This window comes from Salvelinus alpinus, chromosome 8, assembly GCF_045679555.1.
Source record: "Salvelinus alpinus chromosome 8, SLU_Salpinus.1, whole genome shotgun sequence".
Classification (NCBI taxonomy): Eukaryota; Metazoa; Chordata; class Actinopteri; order Salmoniformes; family Salmonidae; genus Salvelinus; species Salvelinus alpinus.
In genome coordinates, this window is record NC_092093.1 from 32,328,515 (window position 1) to 32,348,509 (window position 19,995).

The 19,995-nt window shown below is 44.7% G+C and overlaps 1 protein-coding gene, 1 long non-coding RNA gene and 1 other non-coding gene across 23 annotated transcripts in view; 2 read left to right on the forward strand and 1 right to left on the reverse strand.

Moving 5' to 3' along the window:
* The window catches only part of LOC139582975 (afadin-like), a 123,930-nt gene extending 112,090 nt beyond the window's left edge, over positions 1–11,840 (forward strand). For 8 of the 21 annotated variants that reach the window (XM_071413504.1, XM_071413506.1, XM_071413511.1 and 5 more), the window contains 5 exons: positions 825–857; positions 2,385–2,519; positions 4,353–4,881; positions 9,786–9,870; positions 10,057–11,840. In XM_071413504.1, coding sequence (XP_071269605.1) covers positions 825–857; positions 2,385–2,519; positions 4,353–4,881; positions 9,786–9,870; positions 10,057–10,213 — 939 coding nt within the window. In that variant the 3' untranslated portion in view covers positions 10,214–11,840. The remainder of the gene's footprint in view (positions 1–824; positions 858–2,384; positions 2,520–4,352; positions 4,882–9,785; positions 9,871–10,056) is intronic. The other 13 variants (XM_071413514.1, XM_071413522.1, XM_071413519.1 and 10 more) reach the window with 7 other exon arrangements.
* Positions 11,841–14,253: 2,413 nt separating this feature from the next.
* Positions 14,254–14,886, reverse strand: LOC139582356 (uncharacterized). Its single transcript, XR_011676326.1, has 2 exons — positions 14,821–14,886; positions 14,254–14,607 (listed from the first exon to the last, which is right to left on the reverse strand). It is a non-coding gene; the product is annotated as an uncharacterized lncRNA (long non-coding RNA).
* Positions 14,887–19,898: 5,012 nt separating this feature from the next.
* trnal-cag (transfer RNA leucine (anticodon CAG)) lies at positions 19,899–19,981 on the forward strand. Its single transcript has one exon. It is a non-coding gene; the product is annotated as a tRNA-Leu (tRNA).
* Positions 19,982–19,995: the final 14 nt, after the last annotated feature.

The window sequence follows — 19,995 nt, forward strand, 5'->3', positions numbered from 1 at the left end:
AATTCCCCTGAGGAAATCCCAGTAAGTAGCTAGCTACAATGAATGTTTTGCAGTGTGCACCTGCAACATGCTTATGCCATTGCTTTGCCATGCTAAGCTGAGCTGCTGTACTCAACTGGCTGCAGAGAGGGAGGGACAGGGTGCCGGACGCACAACAAACCCACATGGAAACATGGCAAAGTAGAAACTGTTCCTTTTTTTTCATAATTATGGCCATTTGGAAATGATTCAACTCCTGGTCTAACAGGATGGCCATCAGAAAGTGTTACATTCGGCAAGAAAACAGTCTGACTTAAATAGAATAAAACGTCCATAGGTCATCTAACGAGGGCTCATGTCCCTGGTCTCCTCAGACAACAGCACAGATGAACATCAACCAGCGAGGTCCCTCTAGTATATTACTCCTCATTAGTAACTGTTACAACAGTACTGTCTCTGCTGTGACCTTGTATTCAAGCTGTCTAGTGAGACTCCAGGATGTTTCCTTAAGTAGTGAGCAACATTCTTCCGAGTCCCTGCCATCCAGGCTCTGGCATCTCAGCGGGGGACGGAGCGAATCGGACGGAGCGAAGTGGAGCGTTATCGGTCTGAGGGGAAGTGGGCCGTACATTCACCGCTGGCCGTAATCAGTCCCATACTGGGGAGGAATGTTCCTGGCACCACATCACTGCTGCCTCTAAAACCCCTAGCAATGTTTTCACCTTCTTCTTCTATGCTTCTTCTTCACCTTCTTCTTCTCTTTATTTACTCACTCTCTTTATCCCACGTTCCTATCCTCCTCTGTTTTCTCTCTCTATTTGGTTTCCTCTCTTCTTCCGCAGCAGACTGCTGTCCCAGCAATCTCTGTTCTGGACTTGGTACGTTCTGTCTTTCCGCATTCTCCCTCCTTTCTCCTTTCTTACTTGTCTTGGGCTCCACCTGTGTTTCCTCTCCTTCATTCTCTGCCCTCCCTCATCAGGCCTGGGGGCCGGCTGCTGTGCTCCTGGGGCGGGTTCGGGAAGTTGGAGGTGCCACTTTTGGCTCTAGAGTAGCCACGGGGAAGTCATCCTGCGATTCTCATTGGCTGTTGGGACCCTGTCGATCTGTGGAACAGTGATCTAACTTGGTCTCTGTGAGAGCCAAAAGGCCAGACAGCCACACAAATTATTTTGGTCAGGGCTCATTTAAAGACGATACCAAATAATAATGCCTCATAAGATAAATCATCATCATTGATTAAAACAATTCCCAGAAAGAAAAAGAAAATCAGTAGGACACACTAATCTAACCTATAGAAAAGTGAATCTAAAACTAACTGGGGCATGGTTAAATAAAGTATTTGTTCCAGGGAGGCTCAGTACCATGCAGCTGTTTCAGAGCAGGGAGCTGCCTGGCCTGCTGCAGTGGGGGTCTGTCTGTGCATGGTGGAAGACCCTCCCCAGCAGTGGTCACCTGCATGTGGGGCGTAACCATCATTGCACCGTGTGGTGTCAGTCCACTTCATTCCAGTCATCCAGCTCTGTGTGTGAACAACGCTGGTGCTCAGCCTGTATGTTGTAGCATCTCCCTCCTCTCATTGGGGAAGTTGCACAGTGTTTTCTTCTGTCCGTCTGTAGTCATGTTTCATCTGGTGATTGACTTCCAGTCTGTTTGGTCATCATGACATCAGTGAAAATAAAGTGGACACTCCTCTGCTCCACTCTGCCCAGCCATGCTGCTGCTGTTTGTTGTTGCTGCACGTTGTTGTTGTCATTCATTCTGCATGTCCAGCTGTCGCCATGTGCCTGTCTGCAGTGCACACTGCTTCTCTCAACCCAGACGACCTATCCTGTGACAGAGTGGAAATGGCCCCAGAAAACCCCCCTCGACGTTTAACTCAGCATACAGAGCATTCCCCCACAATGACCTAGACGTTTTCAACACAACGGGCCCTTGTCTGGAAATCCGACGCCCCTGACAGGGGGCCAATCTGCTGAATGAGCCTGTGTATAGACGTGTGTAGATGTAGACCTGATAGCAGTCCTCAGGGCTTTACTGTTGAGCTGTGACGGACTGAGGAAACAGGACAGACTGGATTAATGTGAACTCAAGGTAGGATAGTGTGACTAGCGCATCAGTAAGTTTGCTCCAGTTGTAGATCTGAGGATAGTTTGTTACTAACTTATATTTCCACCTTTTCACCTTAGAGAGCAGGGCCTCAAATAACACTTATGTATAACACATTTGGGTCTACTATATGAAACAGTTCGATTTAACAAAATATATTCCACTCTACAACAGATTTATCTCCAAGCACACCTTTTAGGAGATCATAGACTGTAGGACAAGTCCCCGGGCCGTGTACATGGTGCTGAATGGTGTTTATGTGTGTGTGTGTGTGTGTGTGTGTGTGTGTGTGTGTGTAGTTGCAGGATGAGGAGCGGCGGAGGAAGCAGCAACTGGAGGAGATCCGTAAGCGCGAGGCGGAGGACCGGGCCAAGCAGGAGGAGGAGAGACGCTGGAGAGAGGAAGAGAGGGCCAGACGAGAGGTCGATGAGAAGGTACACCTCCCTGACAGGACCCATCGGACCGTGTACACTACACAGTCCTCTCAGCAGTTAGCTAACACACAGCTGGTTAGACAGGTTCTGACAAAATATGATGCATTTCTATGAAAGGGATTTCTGTTCAGCCAGACCGTAATAAGTTTATATTTTATATGAATTTGATAGACCTCAATGGAATCCAGATGTTTTGATGACACACAGCTGTGTTTCATTATTTTTTGTAAAAACAATTTTGACGCTAGTTAAGTTTTGTAAAGGATTGATGTCATTGCCAGCAGAGCAGATTAAAGCAGAAAGCCACAGCCAAATCAGAAGCTGAGGACATCAGAGTAACGGAGTGTAAACCCAGAGAGACTTAAGAGACTAAGCTGCACTGTAATTAAAGTATTACCCCGTGGGGATCTGCCCAGCTAATTGTAGTTTACCTCATGAAAAAGGAGTTGTGCCTAAACAAAACAGCCCAATTATACAGTGGAAAGTAAAGACCGGTCTGTGTGACCACTTCCCTTCAGGGGGTGTAGAGGGGCAACAGGCAGCCATTTTTTATAATCTGCTAACATTACCAGCTTTTTCAAGGTTTCTACTGTTCCTGGTCACTCTCTCTCCACGGAGCTGTAAGTGATCCTGTATGAAGAATTGTGAACACGCCCCTCTACAATGAACCAATCAGAGAACTGTGGAGGGGACTCTGTCTGTCTGGGTTTTTAGGACTCCAGTCGAGTAGTGATTAGTGATGGAGGTAGTGTTCAGTGTTCTGTGTTCAGGAGAAGTAGTATTGGGTCAGAGAGCCCACAACCAGACAGAATGCTCACTTATCTTAATGATGCCTGGTGGTGTTTTGTCTGTCAGAGGCCAAGTGTGGTTTTGGAGCACTGAGTGTTTCCTGTCCTCAGTCCCAGTCAGTTATGGAGACGTTGATTTACCAGCGGTCTGAGAGCATCAGCATCCAGTCATCTGACCTTGTGTGACAATGTTACAACATCCCAGCGCCATTTTGTTTTCACTGTGTGACCATTGATTTAGTTGTTTTCCTGTGAGTCATCCTCAGACCACTGGTAATCTAAAGCTCTGTAATAATGACAATGATGTCCAACGGCATGTTCTCAAGATGGTCACCTTCCTCTGTGTTATGTAATGTTATGTATGGATGTGTGTAACCCTCCTACCCCCCAAAAAGCATGGGAGTCACTTGTTGTTGTCTGTCAGGTTGTTTACGGAATCTTACGTTTGTTGGAAGCCATTTGTCATTTCATCAGGCATTGCTTTGGAACTGCTGCTAGGATGCCCCACCCTCGCTGTGGTCATACCAGAGTACAACACGTCACCTCTGTTTGCCTCACCATCCTCTCATCGATGTCATATACCTACCCACCATACCACCCACCACACACTAACCCAGGGGATCCATGTACAGAAACCAGAGCCAACCAATCTCTATTACTAGCTGGTCCCTTTTCCAGAGCTAAAACCATAGAATCCCTCAAAGTCCTTGTATTCAAGCCTATCGAATCACTTGACTGTAGTCTAACCCAAACCACTTCAAACTGCCCTAGCTGTCAGAAAAGTACCTATATCTCGCCGACGGCGGTTCTCAACACAGCATGTAGAGGAGATGAAAAACAGAGCACATGAAGTACCCAGAACACAGCACACAGAGCAGTCTCCCCCGCACATTACACACACACAGACACATAGTGAACAGATAAGGAAGTGGAGGACTTCTCTGGCTGTCTTGTGGCCATGGGATCCTCCCTCCAGCGGAATGTGTCAGTCCAAGACAGTCAGCCATGCCTTGGCCACACTAACCGGCTCTTCCCATTCCCTTAGAGGAGGCAGGAGGAGGAGTACTACACACGCCTGGAGGAAGGGCGGCGCCGGCAGCACGAGGAGGCCGAGCGCAAGCTGCTGACGCCTGACGAGCCTGGTCTGTACAGACCTCCCCTCCCCAGGGACTACCAGCCTCAGCCCCCCCCTCCCACTGCATCCCCCGCAACCACTGCCACTAACGCTCCTCCACCCCCGCCTCAGAGAAACGCCTCCTACCTCAAAACCCAGGTCGTCTCCCCTGACGCCTTGTACACTGCCAAGTTTGTCTCGTACAATGACGAGGAGGAGGAGGAGGAGGAGGACGCTGCAGGTCAGGTTAAGCTCTCCGCCACCAGAAAGTCCTATGGCGACCTCCCGCCCGCTCACAAGCCGCAGCCGTCTGCGCGCAAGCCCCGCCCTTTGTCTGATGGGATCTTTCTGTCCAGCTCATTCCAGCCGCCGGCTGTCAATGCCAACAGTACTGCAGGGCAGCCCCCTCCCCCTCCCATCAAACCCAGCCTCAGCTTCATCCCGACAGGCTACTCTAAAGGTAGACACGGAGAGGAGAGAGGACACGCCCTCCCATACGCCTCCCACTCCAGATCTCTCATTCATTCATGTTTTTTTGTTATATTTTTGTGTTCCTGTTTTTTTTCAGTAGAGTCATTCTGGCTTCCTTTTCCCTTCCTCTCTCTCGCTATCGACAATCCAGTAGATCTGTATTATAGTTGCCAATCAACTTGTAATTCCTTTTTTCTCCCACCATCTCCCATCAGTTTGTTATAGTTTGTTGGAAATTCCACTCCTCCACGAGCAAATCAGATTCCGTTTCTTGTTTGTTTTTCCTGATCCTCCTCTGTCCTCCAATCATCCTTCTAGCAAGTAAAAGCAATTGATAAAACAACCCGTGATTCGCTGTGATCGCACTCCAGATATCCAATCATAGTACTGTTGGTGTTGCCGCCCCTCGCCCGCCCGCCCATGTGTTTGGTTTTGCTGTGGTGGCCTGCCGCCCGCCTGCCTGCCCAGCCCTGCCACGGGCCCCACGGCTGCTTGGGGGTGGGATTGGCATTAAGGAACACTGAGACACTGGCTTCTTATCTATCACATTGTTACTGTGATGGGACCTGAGAGGAGCAACTCTCCTCAGGCTCACTTGGCAAAGGGGAAAGATCTGTTGAGTGAGCCATTGCATTTGTCTGTGGCTGTTTAAAGCTCTGTCAGGGCTCCAAACCAATCACTCATTAGATTACTGAGCGGTAGTACTACTTCACTATAATCTAGTTCTATGGTCTAAATCTGTGGCACAATGTATTCTGTTTTAAAGCCTTTAGTGACCCCTACTGACAGAAGTGTCAACTTTCAGTTATTGTCATCTATTGCTGGAACCTGGCAAAAGTGTGAAGTTCTTTCAAGATAAACTTTGCTTGACATTTTAGGGATAGTCTGCATTTTTGGTCAACAAACCACCATAATTTAAGTCTCTTGGTGAGAAGGGCATTCAAAAGTCTATTAGTATTATCATACTCTAAATACAATACATTTTCAGTGTTTCGTTGTGAGCCATAACAGTCTACTGTAGTTTGAGGAACTAATAAGATATTTGTTAAGTAGAAATGCTGTAAGTAAGTGATTTCCACCATTGACAATCACAAGATTATGCTTTTCTATTTTAGAGACCGATGAGTCTGTTTATAAATGTTCTTAAAGAAAATGTGAACGGAAGCCCTCCGATGTGAACACTTTAAACAGCCATGGACAAAAGATGGCAATAATGCAACACAGTCTTAGTCAAGAGGCTCAGTGAATGTCCCCCTGCATGTCACACAGCACCAGTGCCCCTGCCCTACCCAGTATGGATGATGTGTGGTGGGCCTGTTGTTAATGTGTTGCATTCCTCACTCAAATTGAGGGACCAATCACTAACCTTGCTATAATCCCACATCAACCCTCCCCCTGCTGAATCCTAGCTTCATTCCAATCGGCCTGATGATCCATTGCTATTTACTGCCTCTGCTGCTTTGCTTTGCTTTGCTCCTCCTTTCAACGCTCATGTATTCTGTTCACTCCTCTTTTTGTCTGCTATGACTGTTCCTGATTCTGCCCGGTCTGTGCCATGTCTGTCTGTGCCATGTCTGTCTGTGCCATGTCTGTCTGTGCCATGTCTGTCTGTGCCATGTCTGTCTGTGCCATGTCTGTCTGTGCCATGCCTGTCTGTGCCATGCCTGTCTGTGCCATGCCTGTCTGTGCCATGTCTGTCTCTGCCATGTCTCTGCCATGTCTGTCTGTGCCATGTCTCTGCCATGTCTGTCTGTGCCATGTCTCTGCCATGTCTGTCTGTGCCATGTCTCTGCCATGTCTGTCTGTGCCATGTCTCTGCCATGTCGTCTGTCTGCGTGCCCTGTCTGTCTGTGCCGTGTCTGTGCCATGTCGTCTGTCTGTCTGCGTGCCCTGTCTGTCTGCGTGCCCTGTCTGTCTGCGTGCCCTGTCTGTCTGCGTGCCCTGTCTGTCTGCGTGCCATGTCTGTCTGCGTGCCATGTCTGTCTGCGTGCCATGTCTGTCTGCGTTCCATGTCTGTCAGTCTGTGCGTTCCATGTCTGTCAGTCTGTGCGTTCCATGTCTGTCAGTCTGTGCGTTCCATGTCTGTCAGTCTGTGCGTTCCATGTCTGTCAGTCTGTGCGTTCCATGTCTGTCAGTCTGTGCGTTCCATGTCTGTCAGTCTGTGCGTGTCATGTCTGTCTGTCTGTGCGTGTCATGTCTGTCTGTCTGTGCCTGCCATGTCTGTCTGTCTGTGCCTGCCATGTCTGTCTGTCTGTGCCTGCCATGTCTGTCTGTCTGTGCCTTCCATGTCTGTCTGTCTGTGCCTGCCATGTCTGTCTGTCTGTGCCTGCCATGTCTGTCTGTCTGTGCGTGTCATGTCTGTCTGTCTGTGCGTGTCATGTCTGTCTGTCTGTGCGTGTCATGTCTGTCTGTCTGTGCCTGTCATGTCTGACTGTCTGTGCCTGTCATGTCTGTCTGTGCCTGTCTGTCTGTGCCTGTCATGTCTGTCTGTCTGTGCCTGTCATGTCTGTCTGTCTGTGCCTGTCATGTCTGTCTGTCTGTGCCTGTCATGTCTGTCTGTCTGTGCCTGTCATGTCTGTCTGTCTGTGCCTGCCATGTCTGTCTGTCTGTGCGTGTCATGTCTGTCTGTCTGTGCGTGTCATGTCTGTCTGTCTGTGCGTGTCATGTCTGTCTGTCTGTGCGTGTCATGTCTGTCTGTCTGTGCCTGCCCTGTCTGTCTGTCTGTGCCTGCCATGTCTGTCTGTCTGTGCCTGCCATGTCTGTCTGCCTGCCATGTCTGCCTGCCATGTCTGTCTGCCTGCCATGTCTGCCTGCCATGTCTGTCTGTCTGTCTGTCTGTCTGTCTGTGCCATGTCTGTCTGTGCATGTCATGTCTGTCTGTCTGTCTGTGCCCTGTCTGTCTGTCTGTCTGTGCCCTGTCTGTCTGTCTGTGCGTGCCCTGTCTGTCTGTCTGTGCGTGCCCTGTCTGTCTGTCTGTGCGTGCCCTGTCTGTCTGTCTGTGCGTGCCCTGTCTGTCTGTCTGTGCGTGCCCTGTCTGTCTGTGCGTGCCATGTCTGTCTGTCTGTCTGTGCGTGCCATGTCTGTCTGTCTGTCTGTGCGTGCCATGTCTGTCTGTCTGTCTGTGCGTGCCCTGTCTGTGTGCGTGCCATGTCTGTCTGTCTGTGCCTGCCATGTCTGTCTGTCTGTCTGTGCCTGCCATGTCTGTCTGTCTCATGTCTGATGTCTGTCTGTGCCTGCCATGTCTGTCTGTCTGTGCCTGCCATGTCTGTCTGTCTCATGTCTGATGTCTGTCTGTCTCATGTCTGTCTGTCTGTCTCATGTCTGTCTGTCTGTCTGTCTCATGTCTGTCTGTCTGCCATGTCTGTGGCTCTGGCTGTCCTGTCAGTCAATCTGCCTGTGTGTCAGTGACATTGTCTAATGCTGCTGCTTCCCTCCTCCCTCCGAGGCCATGCCGTGGTTCAGGTAACCGGTCTCCACTTGAACCACTGGCTCCCTCTGTTTACCACAATCCACTGGCAGCATCAAGGTGACGGGCAACCCAGCTCTCAGATAAGATATCTAGATGTTTTGAGACTGCTCAGATTCCACCTCCTGCTCCACTTTATCGTAAAAGAATATCAGCAAAATCTAACTGTGAATTGTTGGAGCTAGGGGTATTTGTGCTTGCCTTTTTTGAATGAAAAGAACACATTATCCATGGCTCTAGAATATAGAAAGACCTTTGGTTGACTTACATTACATCTGATGCCAAATTACTGTTCTGTATAAGCTTACATTTGGCTTACTAAAAGAATGAAATCCACAAACCGTCAGAGGCCCTTTCTTTAGTGCTTTGTTATTGGAGGGTTCATAAGGTGTTGTTATAGCTCAGGGGACAGATCTTGGATAGGTACCAATTTATCAACCAGTCTGTAGACTGAGAGCCGGTTCTGCCCCAGAAGAACTTGACCATGCCAGTGGAGTCCTGCCTCGGTTCACACAAGTCAATGTGTTTGTGTCTGCCCTGTTACCCCCAGTTTCATTCCATTTAAAGCAAAAGAAAACAAAATCAACATGCATTCGGATTCTGGTTGTGCTTCCACACACAGACACACACACACACACACCCGTTTGTTGGAACACAACCAGTCAGATTCTATTGGTGGGAGTTCTGGGTTAGTGTGAGACGCCAGCCCCAGCCCTCCGCTGGCATGGCCCTGACAGACACACGGACACGTGAGCCTACTGATTAATGCCTACTGTGGGTCAGAGGTAGAGGTCACCTGGGGGTCAGTGGTGTTCGGTTAGAAGTAAGAAATCCAGTTAGGACATCAAATCAGTCCTCATTCAGGCCCCTATGGCTTTGATGAGCTCCTACCGATCATCCAGCAGTTTAAGTCGTTTTTGGCATAACAGGCTTGATGACCGTTTACCTCAGGTGCTACATGCCTTAATGGTTGACCTCCACCTTTGATCCCACATACTTGTTTCACAGACCCTGCTGCTTCAGGCGTACCTTGGAATGCACTAACGCTATTCAGTCACCTAATCTAGTCCCAACGGCTTGTTTTGGTCTGTGGAAAAAGCTTGGTTTGTTGTAGAATTTGAACTTGACTGAAAAGTTGCTGGGTACAGATAAATCAGTTATAGCCTGGATTGTGACTTCGCAACAATTTACAGTTGTCACAGTGTTACGTCACAATAACTTTACGTTACCGTGCAGTACTCTTCGTGTACTGAAGCAGGTAAATAAATCCTAGTAAATAAATTGTTAATCGAAAGCGGTTATATACACATTTTTGTACCCAGCATCTTTTTAAAACACGCTTTGGGTTTAACCAGCCAACATGGTACTATAACTAAATTAATTATGAACTAATGTGCTCTATTTCCCCAATTAATTAATTAATACAGGATTTCATTCATACACTGGAAACACAACCGGGGTTGTAGGATCAGAAGAAGGTTACAAGGACCTGCGAGAGAAGTGGACAAAAGGGTGAGGCCTGCCATGCATCTCTCTCTCTTCATAAACAGAACATTCAACTGGGTCAGCCTCCTAAAAAGGAAACACCTGAATGAACGACCATCAGGAACTGAGACATTGTAGTGTAGGAATTCTCAGAACTCACAACGTGGTACAGTATATGTTTTAGTCATATTGTGGTTGTTTTTCTCGTTGCAGTGGTCAAGAACAGGAAAACACTTTAACTGGAGAAGCGCCAGAGAGTATGACCTTCAAGGAGCGCCAGCGGCTCTTTTCCCAAGGGAAGGAGGTGTCTAACAAAGTCAAGGCCTCACGAAAACTCATGGAGCTAGAAAATGAACTCAATACAAAGTAGTAGACTGGAACCTTAGCAAGACAGACAGACCGCCAAGCCCCAACTCGGCAACGAGAAAGAGAGCCAGGTTTTGTTTCCCAGTGACTCTCCTTTTTTGTTTTTATTTAATAACTGGACCATTACGTACAATTTAAATGTATCATTGCAATAGGAGAGACATTTATTTGCTTAATTTCCCTCTTAAACTATCAAAGATATATTAAAATAAACCACTGTAAAAACGTTTTAATTATACTAGTAAGACACATTTGAAATCACGTGAAGGGGGGATATATTTTTGTTTGTAAAATGATTCTTGGGTTAGGGATGAAAAGTTTTGCTTATTTAAAAAAATAAATGTAATAGCTTACTGTAATGTGGAATATTTTATGGTGTTATTTTATGCTCCTTCTGCATTACATATTTTCACACTTTTAATTTCTCCTTGTTTAAATAAATGCCCAGGCTTTCCATACCAGACTAATCATTTTAGTTCAACTTCTTCTTATACTCAGTGCAGTGGAGGCTGCTAAGTGGAGGACGGCTAATAAATTGCTGGAACTGAGCAAATGGAATGGCATCAAACACATGGAAAACGTGTTTGATATATTGATAACATTCCACTAATTCCGCTCCAGCCATTACCATGATCCCGTCCTCCCCAATTAAGGTGCCACCAACCTCCTGTGACTCAGTGATTCAAATGGAGTAATGTTGTCCATTCTGGTTTGTGATACACTGTTCTTCATTCCTTATAATGTGGGTTTAGTTTTGCTCCAGATATTACTGGAAGATGCTATGTCGTCACTATGACTTCCACATATATAAACTGGTTTACTGGGTCCTACTGGGGTTCCTCTTGAGTGCACACACACACTGTAAATATCTCTCTCGTTCCAAACAGAACTTATACTTATTAATAGTAGCAACTCTCTCATTTGTTGTTTATCTTCAGAAATGGACGGTTCAGACTTGATAGAAGTGTGACGTAGGAAATTGAAACAATTAACTCCTTCCTACCTTTTGGTTATCACTGTCAATGGGGGTGTTAACAGTTTTTTAATGTTTTCTATTCCCCCCACTTTTTAGTATTGATTTTCTTTGAATTGAATAGTCATTTGCAGAGTTGTGAAATTTGACCAGATGTATACATCACCAGTATGAGGACAATTACTTCACTGTCAGTTCAAATGATAATAAAAATCAAAAGTAGGAACATTGTTTGAACCTTATGTAATGTACTTGCACAGATTCTGTTTATTTAAAATGTTTGAGCATTCTGTTAAATCTATAAAACATGGAATACATTTGGACCTATAGGCTACTGTAGGTAACTATTATTTGAAGGATTTGGGCAGTATGCTATTTACATGAAGTAAATCTCTCCAGTCTTAAACCCCTACATCTCTTCATTCACAGCTTTTTGAGTGACTCCATCTTGTGTAAATACTCTTTCTTTTCAGGAGAACATGTGCCAGATTTCACTATGTTAACTTTAATTGTGCATAAAGTAACAGTGGCAATATCCTGTTTCAGCTTCGAAGACTATTCAACTTCATGTTTCTCATTTTAGGTTACACGTTTTAATAATATAAATTGTTTCGCTTTAGCCTTTTGTAAATCATGAATAAATACAGATTTTACAAAATGCTGGAACTGCGTACAAATTTGTATAGAAATTGTGTTTGGCCCTAATCTATGGATTTCACATGCGCATCTGTTGGTCACAGATACCTTTATTTAAAAAAGGAAGGCCTGTGGGTCAAAGAACCACCATTTACCTCATGCAGCGCGACACATCTTCACATAGACTTGATCAGGCTGTTGAATGTGGCCTGTGGAATGTTTTCAAACTCCTCTTCAATGGCTGTGCGAAATTGCTGGATATTGGTGGAAACTGGAAGATGCTGTAGTACACATCGATCCAGAGAATCCCAAACATGCTCACGTGGGTGACATGTCTGGTGAGTATGCAGGCAAGGGAAGAACTGGGATATTTTCAGCTTCCAGGAATTGTGTACAGACCCTTGCAACATGGTGCTGTGCATTTTCATGCTGAAACGAAGTGATGGTGGGGGATGAATTGCATGACAATGGGCTTTAGGATCTCGTCACAGTACCTCTGTGTATTCAAATTGCCATTGATAAAATGAAATTGTTCGTTCTCCGTAGGTTATGCCTGCCCATACCATAACCCCAGTGGTGTAAAGTAGTTTTTACTATTTATTTTTTTGACTACATTTACTCCACTACATTCCTAAAGAAAATAGTGTACTTTTTACTCCATACATTTTCCCTGACACCCAAAAGTATTTGTTACATTTCGAATGCTTAGAATGACAGGAAAATGGTTGAATTCATGCACATCTAAGGTAACATCTCCTGTCATCCCTAGTGCCTCTATGGCAGACTCACTAAACACAAAATGTGTTGGAGTGTGCCATCTGTTAAAAAAATGTGCTGTCTGGTTTGCTTAATATAAAGAATGTGAAATTACTTATACTTTTTTGATACTAAGTATATTTTAGCAATTACATTTACTTTTGATACTTAAGTATATTTAAAACAAATACTTTTAACTTTTACTCAAGTAGTATTTTGCTGTGTGACTTTTACTTGAGTCATTTTCAATTAAGGTATCTTTACTTTTACTCAAGTATTACAATTGGGTACATTTTCCACCACTGCATAACCCCACCGCCACCATGGGGCACCCTGTTCACAACGATGACCTCAGCATACTGGTAGCCATCGGTGAGCATTTGCCCACTAAAGTCGGCTACGACGCTGAACTGCAGTCAGGTCAAGACCCTAGTGAGGACGACGAGTACACCCGAGACGGTTTCTGACAGTTTGTGCAGAAATTCTTCGGTTGTGCAAACCCACAGTTTCATCAGCTGTCTGGGTCGCTGGTCTCAGATGATCTCGCAGGAGGAGCCAGATGTGGAAGTCCTGGGCTGGTGTGGTTACGCATGGTCTGCGGTTGTGAGGCCAGTTGAAAGTACTGCCAAATTCTCTTAAAAGACATTGGAGGCGGCGTATGGTAGAGAAATTAATATTAAATTATCTGGCAACAGCTCTGTTGGACATTCTTGCAGTCAGGATACCAATTGCACGCTCCCTCAGCGTGACACATATGTGGCATTGTGTCCAATTGATAGTTAGTCTTGTCCCATTTCTGCAACTCCCCTACGGACTCGGGAGAGGCGAAGGTCGAGAGCCATGCGTCCTTCGAAACATGACCCTGGCAAGATGGACTGCTCCTTGACAACACTGCTCGCTTAACCCGGAAGCCAGCTTCACCAATGTGTCGGAGGAAACACCGTCCAACTGGTGACAGAGGTCAGCTTGCAGGTGCTGGGCCCGCCACAAGGAGTCGCTAGAGCACGATGGGGCAAGGAAAACCTGGCCGAGGCTAGACCAATTGTGCACCTCATGGGTCTCCCGGTCACAGCCTGCTGTGACACAGCTTGGTATTGAACCCGGGGCGGTAGTGACGCCTCAATCACTGCGATGTAGTGCTTTAGACCGCTGTGCCACTCAGGAGGCCCTCATCAGCTAACTTTTTAGGTGGTGGGATCGGCTAAGACACTAGAGGGCGGTCACGAATTTGTGAGGCAGAGGTCCCTAGGCAAATCGGGAGGAAGTGGTATTCACTAAGCAAGCAGAATTATTTCCTTTACACTAGCAACTACTAACGAGCCTCATGGCATTTGTTATGCTATCTTGAAAGCTTGTAACTTGTACTCTTCAGAAATGTTAATTTGAATTAGCTAGCTATCTGATAACAGCTTCCCAGTAATCTATATGCATAGGAAGTGTAGTGTACTGTTTAAAAAAATTATATTTCTGTATATATGAATTACAAATCAGCCTTTAACTAAATCCTGTTTCTAGTCTATTAGTTACAATGTGTAACCATTGATGTCCCAGGACCAAGATTGGTAAACACTGTTGAAGTGTATAATTGTAATACATACATGCAGACACAGCATCATTCAAATACTGGAATTTGATACTCCTGGTATTGAATATGACTGAAAAATAATGTCAGACATTCATACCTGAACTGCACCTTTATTTGCCAAGGTAGAGTACATGATCAGTGAATATATTAAATGTACAGGCTACAATGTGAGGATCTCATGCATGGTAATAACTACATGTATTTACGACTTGCATCCTTGGCACAAAGTTGTTATATTCTACTCAATCGATGAATGTCATTCAGACTGTCTTTAAATTGATACAACTGGCTATGATAGCTGAGGTTCATAGCTAGGTTCTGAAATATCAGCAAGACAAGCTTACAAATTTGTTCCCTCAATTTGCAGTAAATGCTTTAACTAGCTAGATTCTTTACATCCACTGTTTCACAAGACGACAGCCTAGTTTGCTGGTTATTTCAGGAGTCCCTAAAACATTAAACAACCAGAATTACAATTTCATACTCATGTCACAACACCCGTTATCTGGCTAATGTTAGCTAGCTTGCTAACTCGCGATTTTCGTTAATTAACTCTATGATTAAAAAAATTGGCATAATCGTTTGTCTCTACATTAACTAACATATTCCTGTCAACTGTACAATGTTTTGCATGATTCGTTATGACGTTATAATCCCTTACATTTGCTTCCGTCCTAGTATTTTTGTCAGCCATCTTTACTTTAGAAAGTCTCCAGCCTTGGGTCGCATAGCGTCAAATTCGTCATGGGAACCACTCGATATGATTGGTCATCGCCCAGCGGACGCCGCTGGTGATTTGCATAAAGTTGGGAAAGTTTAGCTTTTTGCCCGCCTCCCGCACCTCCCAAAGATCCCCCGCACCCCCCGCTTCTCACCGCTTTCCTTCCATTGATATGAATGGAAAGCGGTGTTTCGCCGCGCGGCAGCCTGTGCTAGTGTATCATGTATCACTTTAACCATATATACATGTACATACTACCTCAATCAGCCTGACTAACCACTGTCTTTTACTGTTGTTTTTATTTCTTTACTTACCTATTGTTCACCTAATATCTTTTTTGCACTATTGATTAGAGCCTGTAAGTAAGCATTTCACTGTAAGGTATACATACACCTGTTGTATTCGGCGGACGTGACAAATAAACTTTGATTTGATATAATGGCGGTCTACAAACAATCACAGTCTACAGCATTAGCCCCACATTCTGAATCCTCCTACCTAACTCAGTACTTCTGAGAAAATAAAAAAGAGCCCTACTAACTTCTAAAAGACCCTCCCCATCCCCCAAATCCCTTCCAAACCTCACCATCCAACCTCAATGACCCTACACTTCAATCTTTCCCTCTCTTCAACATACTTACAACAATTTAACAACACATGCTCCACCGTTTCATCGACACTCAAGACACAAACCATTCACATGCTTTCCAACCAGATGTAATGACGAGTTCAATGTACAATTTTCTTGACGCAATCGAGCAAACACCACCTCTTCCCAATATGAGCTTTGAATTTTGGTCCACCAACCTTTCTTTGGAGGGCATATGAATGCCCAGTGGTGGAAAAAGTACCCAATTGACATATGAGTAAAAGTAACGATACCTTAATAGAAAATTAAGTAAAAGTCACCCAGTAAAATTCTACTTGAGTAAAAGTCTACAAGTATTTGGTTTTAAATATAAAGTATCAAAAGTAAATGTAATTGCAAAAATATACTTGAGTATCTATACTAAAATTAAAAGTATACATTATTTCAAATGTCTTATATTAAGCAAACCAGGCTGCAACATTTTATTATTTTTTAAAAAATTCACGGATATCCAGGGTCACACTTCAAACACAAACATAATTTTCAAACAAAGCATGTGTTTAGTGAGTCCACCAGATCAGAGGCAGTAGGGATGACCAGGCATGTTGTCTTGACAAGTATGTGAATTAGACCATTTTCCTGTCCTGCTAAGCATTCAAACGTAACTTGGTGAAGGCGCAACAACGCCTCTTCAACCTCAGGAGGCTGAAGAAATTCGACTTGGCCTCGAATACCCTTAGAAACTTCTACAGATGCACAATTGAGAGCATCCTGTCGGGCTGTATCACCGCCTGGTAGGGCAACTGCACCGCCCGCAACCGCAGGGCTCTCCAGAGGTTGGTGCGGTCTGCTCAACGCATCACCGGGGGCACACGGCCTGCCCTCCAGGACACCTACAGCACCCAATGTCACAGGAAAGCCAAAAAGATCATCAAGGACATCAACCAACCGAGCTACGGCCTGTTCACTCCACTATCACCCAGAAGGCGAGGTCAGTACAAGTGCATCCAAGCTGGGACCGAGAGACTGGAAAACAGCTTCTATCTCAAGGCCATCAGACTGTTAAATAGCCATCACTAGCCGGCTACCACCCAGTTACTCAACCCTGCACCTTAGAAGCTGCTGCCCTATATACATAGACATGGCATCACTGGCCACTTTAATAATTGAACACTAGTCACCTTAATAATGTTTACGTACTGCTTTACTCATCTCATGTGTATATACTGTATTCTATTCTACTGTATTTTAGTCACTGCCACACCGACATTGCTCGTCATAATATTTATATATTTCTTAATTCCATTATTTTACTTTCAGATGTGTATTGTTGTGAATTGTTAGATAATACTGCACTGTTGGAGCTAGGAACACAAGCATTTCGCTACAACATCTGCTAAATGTGTGTATGTGACCAATAAAATTTGATTGCTCTACCGAGGTTGGATCAACAGGATCCGGTAGTAACCACATTAGAAGCCAGTGAGGTCTAAGCAGGATGTAACCCCTCTAACATGTATTGTTGTACCACATCCATCATTAACACATACAGTTGAAGTCGGAAGTTTACATAAACCTTAGCCAAATACATTTAAACTCAGTTTTTCACAATTCCTGACATTTATTAGAAATTAGTAGAAATTCCCTGTCTTAGGTCAGTTAGGATCACTGCTTTATTTTAAGAATGTGAAATGTCAGAATAATACTAGAGAATGATTTATTTCAGCTTTTATTTCTTTCATCACATTCCCAGTGGGTCAGAAGTTTACATACACTCAATTAGTATTTGGTAGCATTGCCTTTAAATTGTTTAACTTGGGTCAAACGTTTCAGGTAGCATTCATCAAGATTCCCACAATAGGTTTGGTGAATTCTGGCCCATTCCTCCTGACAGAGCTGGTGTAACAGTCAGGTTTGTAGGCCTCCTTGCTCGCACACGCTTTCTCAGTTCTGCCCAAACATTTTCTATAGTTTTGTGGTCAGAGCTTTGTGATGGCCACTCCAATACCATGACTTTGTTGTCCTTAAGCCATTTTGCCACAACTTTGGAAGGATGCTTGGGGTCATTGTCCATTTGGAAGACCTATTTGCGACCAAGCTTTAACTTCCTGACTGATGTCTTGAGATGTTGCTTCAATATATCCACGTAATTTTCCTTCCTCATGATGCACTCTATTTTGTGAAGTGCACCAGTCCCTCCTGCAGCAAAGCACCCCCGTGCTTCACGGTCGGGATGGTGTTCTTCGGCTTGCAAGCCTCCCCCTTTTTCCTCCAAACATAACAATGGTCATTATGGCCAAACAGGTCTATTTTTGTTTCATCAGACCAGAGGACATTTCTCCAAAGAGTAAGATCTTTGCCCCCATGTGCAGTTGCAAACCATAGTCTGGCTTTTTTTTATGGTGGTTTTGGAGCAGTGGCTTCTTCCTTGCAGAGCAACCTTTCAGGTTATGTCAATATAGGACTCAATTTACTGTGGATATAGATACTTTTGTACCTGTTTCCTCCAGCATCTTCACAAGGTCCTTTGCTGTTGTTCTGGGATTGATTTGCACTTTTCGCACCAAAGTACGTTCATCTCTAGGAGACAGAAAGCGTCTCCTTCCTGAGCGGTATGACGGCTGCGTGATCCTATGGTGTTTATACTTGCGTACTATTGTTTGTAAAGATGAACGTGGTACCTTCAGGCATTTGGAAATTGCTTCCAAGGATGAACCAGACTTGTGGAGGTCTACAATTATTTTTCTGAGGTCTTGGCTGATTTCTTTTGATTTTCCCATGTCAAGCAAAGAGGCACTGAGTTTGAAGGTAGGCCTTGAAATACATCCACAGGTACACCTCCACCTGATGTCAATTAGCCTATCAGAAGCTTCTAAAGCCATGACATCATTTTCTGGAATTTTCCAAGCTGTTTAAAGGCAGTCAACTTAGTGTATGTAAACTTCTGACCCACTGGAACTGTGATACAGGGAATTATAAGTGAAATAATCTGTCTGTAAACAATTTTGGGAAAAATGACTTGTCATGCACAAAGTAGATGTCCTAACCGACTTGCCAAAACTATAGTTTGTTAACAAGAAATTTGTGGAGTGGTTGAAAAACAAGTTTTAATGACTCCCACAATAGTACCATTTATGTGTGCTACTATGGGCATTAAAAAGTTGTCGCAGTAGCTCTCTCTAGAGCACAATTCTCCTTATATTTCATCAAACATCGATACAGATAGTTGACGACAATGGTTGTAAAAATGTTGCAACCTAATATTACTACACTGCAGATTTCCACCATCACAAATTCGTATTCAGATGAGACAGGTATATTACGATATACAAGACCTTCCCTTATGAATGTAGCACAACCACCACCCTGTCCAGTTGAACCGGCTAATGTTACTTCACCTCTCTTTCTTTACAGCATTGGTTATTAAAATAGGGTGTAGATGAGACCCCGTGGTCGCATCAAACACCATTCCGCTCTGACACATCATTACTTTTGTTATTCAATACCTTCGCCCTCTTCACTAGAAGTTCCACTGCAGTCAGTAGCGCTTATAGCAGGGCCATTATTTTTCCTTTTGCAACAGACCATCCAGGGCCTTGACTATCAACATAAAAAAAAAAAAAAAAAACTTTATTTACCTAGGCCCAATGACAGCCAAACCCTAATGACGCTGGGCCTATTGTGCGCTACCCTATGGGACTCCCGATCACGGCCAGTTGTGATACAGCCCAGGATCAAACCAGGGTTTATAGTGACGCCTCTAGCACAGAGCTGCAGTGCCTTAGACAGCTGTGCCACTCGGGAAGCCCAACAACCCCACCCATACCATCAGAACTATCATCCATTTTGACCACAGTCCAGCACAGCTGTTGCAGTCCGCCTACCACAATACAAAACTTTTGATTTTGTTTCGGTTCTCCACAAACACTCAAACTCCGAGAAGCTCCCTCTACAATAGCGAACATCAATGGGTAAAACTTGATATCAAGAAACGCCCATTTAGAAAACGCCCCGAATTGCGTTCTGCAATTACACCCTTCTCCGTCTAGCAGCAGTAGAGAAACAATGTAGCAGTCTAATACGTAGACGGCGGTAGCACTAGCAAACAGAATATATGCCTTGCACGAGATGCTACGTTGCACCCACATAATGATCAATCTGTGGTTGAAATGAACTGGACACCAAATGCGCAGTTAAACTGCTAAAATGGGCAAACTGCGCTGAAAGCCACATCCAGATAACATGAATTGCTGATGTCAATGTGTGCTAATGTAATGCTAACAAGGAAGTGAGCACGAGAACATCTTACGATAGCACGTCATTTTTAGACAGCAATTTAGTCTCATAAAAATGAAAAACAGCATACAAATGTCAACAGTGTATGTATATTGTAGTTACAATATTACTGATCTCAGGTCTAACTTTATATGTCAGGATGGCCGAGCGGTCTAAGGCGCTGCGTTCAGGTCGCAGTCTCCCCTGGAGGCGTGGGTTCGAATCCCACTTCTGACAGCAAATTTTTATGT